General features: G+C 38.1%; 1 protein-coding gene across 2 annotated transcripts in view; it reads right to left on the bottom strand.

The window, feature by feature from the left end:
- The window catches only part of COBL (cordon-bleu WH2 repeat protein), a 255,188-nt gene that overhangs the window by 204,485 nt on the left and 39,750 nt on the right, over nucleotides 1-10,953 (bottom strand). For both annotated transcript variants that reach the window (XM_045286315.1, XM_045286316.1), the window contains exons 5-6: nucleotides 7,106-7,203; nucleotides 2,080-2,154 (exon numbers count right to left, since the gene is read on the bottom strand). In XM_045286315.1, the coding sequence (XP_045142250.1) occupies nucleotides 2,080-2,154; nucleotides 7,106-7,203 (173 nt within the window). The remainder of the gene's footprint in view (nucleotides 1-2,079; nucleotides 2,155-7,105; nucleotides 7,204-10,953) is intronic.

Below are 10,953 nucleotides of genomic sequence, written 5' to 3'. Positions count from 1 at the left end.
CAACGACAACAAGAATGATACACACATATATATTAGGATTAAAAAGATACCTATGAGCAAAAGAATTAAGAAGTATAATTATAATTTAATGTCTTGATCGTGTATTATACTTTTTTTCTTCTTTTTTTTTTTTCTTTCTTATTCTTCCAGAAGTAAACAACTCCAGCGATTGGGGTAATAAATTCCTTTGAAAGCAGATGGTTTCCAAATTTTTGCTATGGCATATTTAAACATAATCTAATCAGGTACAGATTTAAAAAAATCATTAAAAATAACTTTTAATAATAGATTATTATATGATTTTTAGCAGATTATTCAGGGCTTTAAAGAATTAAAAGATACTTATATAACTAATATACTAATCCATATCAAAAGGTTTTCTTGATTTGTGTATAAATAAAAAGGCACATAATTAATGCTGAGTTTTCCAGTTTCATATTTTTTCTATTTTCATATTAAATCATGCTCATTTATGAACTAAATGAAACATATATTGCCATTATCTACTAAGAGCTTTTTTAAGAATAAAGTTACTTTTCATATTTAACACATATATCGGCTTTAGTAATATATTCATAGTTAATTTTGGCTTACCTTGCATTTATAATCAGAATCCAGTACAAAAGAATATTTTGCTATGTAAACTTTTATGATTATATAAAATTTTCAAAATAATTTAGATAAATGCTTTATTAGTGAGAAATTGTTAAAATTTATACTAATCTATAAATTCCTATTATCTGTAAATATATAAGTATCTTCAAGGTGAAATATATATTGCATTAAATATGAGAATTGGAATGAAAATATGAAATTAAGAAAAAACAATATTATGTATTTTTTACCATTATAGAATGGTTTGCCCACTTAATTTATAAAGGTTATAGTGAAAGTCAAATGACATAACAAAGTCCACTAAGACAATATTCTACATTCTAATCCTCTAAGGGGCAGCGATTGGTCTCACATGTCTAAAGGAAAGAAGACTGAGGAAAATCGACAATGCATGGAAATAATTAGACCAATGGACCAATGCACCATCAGTCTCCATGACCATAAGACCACAAGATTTAGATGGTGCCTGACTACCAATACCTGGTGCCCTAAAAGGGATCACAATATAAGATCCTGAAAAGAGTAGGAGAAAAATTAAAATGACACAATTCAATAAGTGAATGAATGAATACATACATACATACCCAAGCTTGGTTCCCTAGACAGATCTACAAAGGGAATATTAACAGGAGGGATGTATGTACACCTTGGAATAATCAAGTATGTACACCTTAGAATAATCAAGTATGTACACCTTGGAATAATCAGAGCAAAAGAATAGTATTTATCCAAGGACAAAGTTTAGAAGGGTTAGAAATGAAGGAAGGGTAGAAATAACAACTCAGGGAGGAAATGAAATAAGTGATGTTATTATAAATTACATGAAATAAATCACATGAAACAAAGCATGTATGAATAATTGAATGAAAACTAATCTGCTCTGCAAACCTTCACCAAATTTACAATAAAAATTTTAAAAGAAAACAAAATGGATGGTATTAAGAATTTGTTAATGAAATTTGTCACTATTTAAATTGTGTTTTGAATTACATTCTTTTAGAATGCTAAGCTTATAAAGAAATGGTTGCATGACAACTAAAAAATATGGTGATAAACAAATTTTTAAAATATTTGTTCATGTGCTGCATGAGTCAAACATTAAAGTAATAGCTTGGATATGTTTTATTTAGGGATATAGAGTTAATAACTGGTAAATCCAGGACTAGAAAACAGTTCTGGCAATGTCCAAAAGTATCAGGCTCTGTGTGGAACTATCTGAAAGTAATTTCACCAAGTGCAAAGTCAATATAATAAATTCACTGGAAACTAAACATTCCGCGTGTTCCAAATGTATCATGGACAATGGAAATGAAACCATTCTCACCTTTGTTAGGGTATCTAAACAACAATAAGAGAAAATCTTTCTAAAATGAATCAACAATTTCATTTTCTAGAATGATGACTAAAAGCAGTGAACAGCTCTGTTAGGCTAGCAAAAGCACCTTCTAGGGTGTTAGTACTCACATTGAAGCCCTTTGCTGATGCAGACTGTAAGCCATCCTCATTGATGTCCCTGCCAGACCACCCAGGCTGCTCAGCCTGGAACACAAACACACATCCCAACTGTCACCATTTGCTAGTAAGTTTAGATAGAAATATATCATCCATAGTAGTTTTCTAGACAAAAATGTCAGCATGGCTATATTTCAAGGCAGAAGAAACTGGACTTAAAATGTTTAAATCCATGATAGTTTTCCCCCCGCCTGAATTCAGAACTATGCTAAAAGAGCACCAACCAATGACCACTAATTTATAGGCACCTTAAGTTTTTCTTCTTTCTTTGTCCCCAAAGAAGTTGTGGTAGTTATATAATCATTTGTCAATTTGAAGGGTAGGGGTGTAGGGGTGGAGTCTAGCCTGTCAATCAGGTCAGCCAAGGAGGCCTCTGTGTGGGCCTGGCTTTCTCCTGAAAATTCCCGGGATTCCTGTATTTCCTGCTTGGAGGCAGAAGACACCCTCTCTCTGCTCACTTCCTTGGAGACACTCTACTGACAGGACACATGGCACTAGGCTGATAGAACCCACGCCCTGCGAACTGGAAAAGCCACATGGAGACCCGTGCTGAAATGCTTATACCGCCACCGGACCCAAAGACTTGCTACCCACTGGCCTGCATTCGGCGTCACTGCATGTGTTTTGTGAGTCTGAAGAGGACTTTATAGATCGGTATCGGACATATATACTAATATCAGACTTATGGACTAGGACTGGACTGCTTTCTTAATGTACAATTACCCTTTAAATGAAACTCTGTCTCATACACATATGAGTTTCTATGGATTTGTTTCTCTAGTCTACCTGAACTAATACAGATATCAATACTAAAATATTAATATATCAGAATTGATGGAACTACATATCCTACAAACCAAATAATTAGCTGAGTTTTGAAGATTTTTAAATTCTGAATTCAGTTCTTCCACTGCACTGTACCGACTGTGTGCAAAGAGAAATAGTTTGCCAAAGATCTTACTCTTGGTCTAGAAAACTGTAAATGCCAATGATATCTCACTTTATTGTTCCAGTGTGTTTTGCACACTATGATCTGTTGCCTTCATTAATAGAATCAACTGTGATGCTATCTAAAAATAAAATTCTTAGGCCTAAACCTGGTTGAGCGGGATGTGACAAGAACTCAATCATTAATTTAGATGTTATGTTATAGCCAATTAATATGGCCTTTTCAGCCATAATCCCTTATGTGATATATCATAATTCTGGACTTCATATGCCAGTGGCTATAGTCCCATTTTGGAGAGCAGAAGCAGCTAATGAACAGGGATAGGATGAGACTAAGACATATGGCTGCAATCTGCAAGGTAAAGAGTTGGATACCAGCCACTCTGTGGGAGAAAGATGGGGTTTTCAACTCCCATAAACACACGGCTCTTGGAAACACACAATCCTGTAAAGAGTTACAGTCTCAGAAACTACCCTGTCCTAGATGGTTTCTTCTCTCTCTCTCTCCTTTCTCCTAGATGGCTTCTATGAGTCAGCACCAACTTAATGGCCGTGAGAGATTTTTCCTTTTTACTAGAGGGTATGACTTTGTTTAATGGCTCTCTGGGTTACTGTTACTTACAATGGATATAAGGAGTGACATGATAGGGCTGAGAAGAGAAAAGCTGCTTCTGGGGTGGCCTGAGGGGAAACCTGGCATATTAGATTGGTGGGAGGCCAATGCCTACTGGAAGCATCCTGCCAGAGTCCTCAGGTCATATGTGTATAAATAAGAGAAAGTTCAAGGATGGAGAATTGAATATTATATTTGGGTATCATTAAATAGATGAAGAGTGTTCTATGTTAGTTTGCACGGTGGATCCTCAAAGTAACTCCCACCAAACAAGCTTTCCCAGGATGGGCCTGGTAAGAAGGTGGCAGAACACACAGATAGAATTCATCTGTGAAAAACTGTGCGTAGGATTTCCTGCAGTGCCATCCTGCTACATGCAAAATGAGCCCTCTGAGAAGCAGGGGGTGGGATGTCATCACTGGCTAGAGCCAGGAGTGGAATGCATCCTGTGGACCCAGCATTTGGCTTACTTCTCTCTGACCTTTGGATTTTGGATTGAACAGTACCCACCAGCATGTGAGAAAGAACCTCAAACTTTTGTGAATTTCTGTGGGACACTGCAGAGATTTGCACAATGTGAGGGAATATACTCAAGGGAGGAGTCTGGGAAAACGTGGCTGAATAACGTCATGGAAGAGTTGGACATTTGGGGCAATATCAACTAGTCCTAAACTCCTTTTTAGGTAGTGGCAAATTTCTTAGGTGATTCTTATATTTTTGGACTAGGAAAAAAAATAATGATAAAGCAATGCATATTTATCAAATGTTTTCAAAACCCCAAATCAAAATATTTAAAACAAGATATTTACTTTTAAGCATATTGTCTATTGACATAGATATGTGTCATCTATATGACATAAATTATGTATACATAAGGCACCATTATATATATGTATATGGATATATATTTATATACACGAGGGGGTACCCCTAAAACCCCGAATTGCAGGGGCAGGGTGTAGCTTTCACAGTATGCATGTTTGCCGCTGGGTGAGCATCAAGCAATTAATTCTGAGTTAGTGCACCCAGTGGCATTACCTGCGAAGGTTCTCTCTGATCATAGTGAAATTTTTTGTAAGAATAGTTTTGCTCGGATCTTGTTTTTGTGATAACCTATTTAAGAGAACAGGGTGTAGCTGTGAAATTTTGTTTCCTGCTCAGGAAAAATGTCACACGAACTATTGTGATGTTGAATACAGCTTACAAGTACAGTGCTATGGGAAAAACTCAAGTTGTACAGTGGTTTTCTTGTTTCAAAAAAGGTGAAATGTTGATTTATGACAAACCTTGTTCTGAACATATGTCAACTTCCGTAATGGATGAAAATGTTGACTCATAGTGCATTTGGAGCTCATTCCACCAGGTCAATTAATCCAGCTTTTTCTTTAGAGGTTCTTAAAAGAGAGTGTAACTGTGCAGTAAAAAAGGGCTGATCTGTGGCAGACGGGGGACTGATTTTGCCACTACCACAATGCATCTGCTCATACAGGCATCTCAGTGTGCCAGTTTTGACAAAAAACAGCATGTCTCTCTGTCCCCACACATCTTACTCATCTGACCTTGCTCTGTGTGATTTCTTTCTGTTTTCCCAAATGAAAAGGGACATGAAAGGACAGCAATTTGATGAGGTGGAAGAAGAAAATAAAAAAAAAATTAGGGAGGTGCTATCAGCCATCCAAACAGATGAGTTTGAAAAATGTTTCCAAGAATGGAATTGCAGATTTAACAAATGTATTAAGTATAAGGGAGAGTACTTTGAAAGTAATAAGGTTGCTTTTTAAAGAAATTTAAATATGTAGCTTTGAAAAAAATTCTGGTTTTATTGGGTACCCCCTCATATGTCCACATATATATACATGCACATACATATATATACCTTAACATGCATTTACAGGAGTTCATAGTGCCAGTTAATGCCAAAATTAATTAATGCCAGAATTTAAACCCAGGCCTGTCTTTTCCAAAGTCCTTGTTTTTTATTACATATTTACATTTTAACAAATCTTGTTTCCAATTTATTCATCATTTAAAAGATAATAAGACTTGCAGGAGTACATTGACAGGGAGCTGCCAGAAATTCAGCCCAGAGTCAGAAAAGGTTATGCCTAACAGGGTATGTATTCCTGATGTCAGATAGATAAAAGCAGAGAATACTAACAAAACGTTTACCTGTGTTTTACTGACTCTGTGTATATATGCAAAGGCACTGGACTCTCTAGACCATAACAATCTATGGACAACCTTGAGAAGAATGGGAATTCCGGAACACTTCACTGTGCTCCTGAGGGGCCTGTACATGGATCAAGAGGCAGTTGTGCAGACAAGAGAATAGTGCATGGTTTAAAATCAGGAAAGGTGTGCATCAGGGTGTATCCTCTCACCATGGCTATTCAATCTGTATTTTGAGCAAATAATTTTTCAGTTGGATTTCTTGGAATAGAATGTGAAATCAGGATTGCAGGACAGTTTCTTAACAACCTACTGCTTTCATGAACATTGATTGGGAATCGAAGCATGACAAAATCCTTGACAACTTCAATCTTTTCTTCCTTTATCATAATGCGACCTATTGGTTCACATGTGAGGAATTTGGCTTTCTTTACATTGAGTGACAATCTATACTGAAGGCTGCAATCCTTGATCTTCACCTGCAAGTGCTTCCAGTCCTCCTCACTTTAAGCAAGCAAGTCTGTGTAATCTGCATATTGCAGGTTGTGGAGGATTTTGTCTTGCTTGGATCCACAATCAATACTCAAGGAAGCAGTAGTCCAGAGATCAAATGACACATTGTATTATGTAAAAGTACCAATCCCCATTTTCTGTCTGTTCCCAGTAGAGAGAAGATGCGTGCAGACCATCTCCCTGCATTATGGGGGGGGGCTGACAGCCACAACTGAAGCTGGTATTGGTCTGTCTCTTTTCTATGTGTGTAGAGCATTGCTCCAGCTAATGCCTGTGCATAAGTTTGTCTTTCTTGGTGACACTGCCATATGCAAACTATGGAGTAGATTACAATTTTCCAGATGATGTGACTCCTCCTCTGAAATTGCTATTAGGTGTCACTTGCTTGGCATGTGCTTTCATTCATTCACTAATGCGAGACCTATTCACAGAGTTTTGACTGCCAGATACTGAGTATCAGCTAGTCAGAAGAAGGGGTTATGGCTCTAGCCTTTCTGGAGCTCACAGGCTTGGCACTCTACTGGTCAATAAAACAATATCATCCAAGACAATCGCTTAAAAAGGTCAAATTTGGAAACACAAAGCATTCATTTCAGTGCATAAAGACGGGTTCCCTTTTACCTCAAGAAACGAATATTCTTAAATATAATTTTAAATCCAACATGGGCTAAGAACAGATATCTTAAGAGATTGTTTTAACTTCATGCACTAGCATGTGTATATTTAATTTATTACCTTACTATTGCTTCTTTTATTAACTTTGAAAAATCCCAGAAATTTTTTCTTTTCCTTATCTGTTTCATCATCACCAAATGAGGATTTTCTAAAGGTTTCTGAAAGAAACAAAAACAAAAAAACATAGTATTACATTATCTTTGTGTTTGGCAAAAAAGATAAAATCGGTCACTTGGTCAATGTTCAATGAAAAACATTTACTCTTGAACTTTTAGTTAGTACAGGAAAGGAAAACGCTCATTCAGAGTATTTATTCCCCCTCCCTCCCAGAAGAATGCACTTCAGAGGACAGCACTGAAGCTGCAGCTTGGGGGAGGGCACGTCTGATTAGAGCACACAGGAGAATGAAAAGAGATGGAGAGGGAGGGGAACACATCATGGCCCACCAAGTCCTGAGGACTATATTCCTGCTCAGAGCAGAAAATGCACAGAGAGGGCCATAGGGCTGGCCCCACCATGAGACATGATGTCCCTCACTGAACTATAACACTAGGAGGGACAACACTGGAGACACAGTGCAGGAATTCTGTACAATCTGACCCCATCACACTGGGGTGAAACACTAAGGGCATGCAACAGAGCAGCAAGGGGAGCAAAGTGATGAAATCTCTGGGGATTGCCAAAAATAGACTTTGGAGACAGAGTGTGGCACCCCATCAGACTCAACTAAAAAATACTCGGGAAAGCCAACAAACAGACCTTGAACTATTTTTCCATTTTTGTCAGTGGATTTCTTCTTGCTGTTGTTATTTTATTTCGTTTTGTTTTTTTGTTATTGTATTGTTGGTCTTGACTTCCTTTGTAGTTTTGTTTGGCTTTGAGTGGTTTTTGTGCTTATTAGTGTTTCTGCGTGTCTATCTAGATAAGATAGATGGGATAAACAATATGGAGGTGAAAAGAACGGGATCAATGGTTCTGAGGAAGATATGAGAGATGGGGAAGTGGGAGAAAGGAAGGAGGTGGTGGTGGTGGAACCAACCCAGGGACAAGGGAGTAGCAAGTGAACTAAAATCAATGGAGAGAAGGGTGCAGGATGCCTAGTCGGGCTTAATCAAGGGCAATGTAGCAGCGAGGAATTACTAAACCCAAATGAAGGCCGAACATGATGGTGGGACAAGAGGAAAGTAAAAGGAAATAGAGGAAAGAACCAGGAGGCAAAGGACATTTATAGAGGTCTAAATATAGGCATGTACATATGTAAATATATTTATATATAATGAGAGGAAAATAGATCTATGTACTCATATCTATATGTTAAAAATTAAAATAGTAGATGGACATTGGGCCTCTACACAAGTACTTTAAGGCAAGAACACTTTGTTCTAATAACCTGGCATTCCATGATGCTCACCTTCCCTACATGATCACTAAAGACAAAGTGGATACATAAGAAAATATGGTGAAGAAAGCTGATGGTGCTCAGCTATCAAAAGATATAGCATTTGGGGTCTTAAAGGCTTGAAGATAAACAAGCGACCATATAGCTGAGAAGCAACAAAGCCCATATGGAAGAACACCAGCCTGTGTGATCATGAGGTGTCAATAAGATGAGGTATCAGGAATCAAAAACTGAGAACAAAAACATCTACAATTGTGAATGAGGGGAAGTGTGGAGTGGAGACCCAAAGCTCTTGTGTAGGCAACTGGACATCTCCTTACAGAAGGGTCAGGGGGAGGAGATGACCCAGTCGGGGTGCAGTATAGCACCAATGAAACATACGGCTTTCCTCTAGTTCTTAAATGCTTCCTCCCCACCCACTATCATGATCCCAATCGTACTTTACAAATTTGGCTAGACCAGAGATTGTACACTGGTCCAGATACAAGCTGAAAGCACAGGGAATCCAGGACAAACCCCTCAGGACTAACAATGAGAGTAGCAATACCAGGAGGGTAAGGGAAAGGTGGGCAAAGAAAGGGGGAACTGATCACAATGATCTACATATAGATGATTGATATAGATCTATAGCTCCATATAGATCCCCCCTGGGGGATGGACAACAGAAAAGTGGGTGAAGGGAGACATCAGTTAGTGTAAGACATGAAAAAATAATAATTTATAAATTATCAAGGATTCACGAGGTTGGGAGAGTGGTGGAGGGAGGGAAAAAAAGCTAGCTGATACCAAGGGCTCAAGTAGAAAGAAACTGTTTTGAAAATGATGATGGCAACAAATGTACAAATGTGCTTGACACACTGGATGGATGTATGGATTATGATAAGAGTTGCATGAGCCCCCAATAAAATGATTAAAAAGAGTATTTCTCATAAAGTCTTTCAAGTATCCCAAAACTATTTTGGGAAACTCTAAAGGTTTATGTAATCCTTTGATGATCATGTGTGTATTTTCCATAGCTGAGGTTGGTCCCTGTATAAGATTGAAAAATCATTGAAGAAATAAAAGTTCTAGGACAGCACCATTCAGGAGTGGACATGTTGTACATACTTAATTAAAAAATTTCTAGCAGCCATATTTGAAAAGTGGAGAGAAACAAGTGAAATCAATTTCAAGAATATTTAAAATTTAACCCACTATGCCCGAGATATGATCATTCATATGATCAGCAGATTAAATCCACCAAGCCCTCTGTGGGAGCAAGATGGGGCTTTCTGCACTGTGAGGATTTACAGACTCAGAAACCCTATAGGAGGCTGTTTTGAGTCAGAATTGACTCAACAACAGTGGCTTTCGACGGTTATCCCATTAAGTAATTAATATGAAGTTTATTAATGCGATTTTCTCCTTTTTGCCTTTTGGTACTAAGTCTTTAAAATCCAGTGTACTAACTCTTCCCTATCCACTCCACCCATTTCAGTTTCTAAGGGCTCACTAGGCACATGTACGGTTGCCTCAATAAGGTATGGAACCAGAGACGGCAATCCATGCAGACTTTTGTTTTGTGAATTATGAGCGTGATAGAGAACATCAATTAAATAAGTCAATGCTTTTCTGATGAAAGACCCCCAACTCATTTTCTGAACCAAAACAATGGGGACCTTCAGGAGTTTACACAGAGGATCATTGGGCAATTAAATCAGTTCTTTGCAGATCCATATGTCCAGGTTTCCCTTCATCTGCCTCAGCTAGAATGGTGTCCTTTTTAATGACATTCTCGAGAGGGATAACTTTTATTTTTTTTCTTTTAAATGGATATTCACAAAATGTCTCTTGGTCTCTAAATTCTAAATAGTCCCCTTTCTGGTTGCTTTCTTCATTAGAATTTTGGAGTGAGAATAAGCTTTTTCATTTCCCAAGTGAAAGATGAAAACCCGTATTTGTCAGGCAGCTTCCAGTGCAGCCAAGGGCCCTGGTTCCCAAAGTGTGAGTATCCCCTGGGAACTTGTTAGCATTGTGAGTGTTTAAGGACACTTCAGGCTTCTTGAATCAAAAGCTTTGGGTTGGGGACCCAGCAATCCATGGTTTAGCCAGCCCTAAGAGGGTGCATAAGATGGTATCTAGAAATCATACTTGGGAATCGTTGGCTTCGTGGTTAAGAGCATCTAGGTGGGAGGCGTACTTCAAATTATGAGTGCAGTGAGTTACACACTGGTCTGCTAACCAGCCAATCACACTCAGCAGCCATTCCTGCTTCGGAGAAAGATGAGGCAGTCTTCTTCTGTACAGATTCACAGTCTCGGAAACCTTATAGTTCCTTAAAGATTTACAAGTTTTAAATCCCCCATGTTTCTAGAGCATCAGGTTCCTGCATTTCCAGAATAAAGATTTACTCTGATGGACACAAAATGGAGCTTTTGCATAGGGAATTTTATAGGGAGTCTCCTGGGAGAACGAGTGGCCAGCTACACTGTCTCCAAGACTGGTTCTTTGGTGCTTCTGTGCCCCCCCC

The sequence above is a fragment of the Echinops telfairi genome, unplaced genomic scaffold, assembly GCF_000313985.2.
Source record: "Echinops telfairi isolate 266 unplaced genomic scaffold, ASM31398v2 ScPeMD7_7;HRSCAF=31, whole genome shotgun sequence".
Classification (NCBI taxonomy): Eukaryota; Metazoa; Chordata; class Mammalia; order Afrosoricida; family Tenrecidae; genus Echinops; species Echinops telfairi.
The sequence above is the reverse complement of the archived record's forward strand: the minus strand, read 5'-3'. Positions and strand labels throughout refer to the sequence as shown.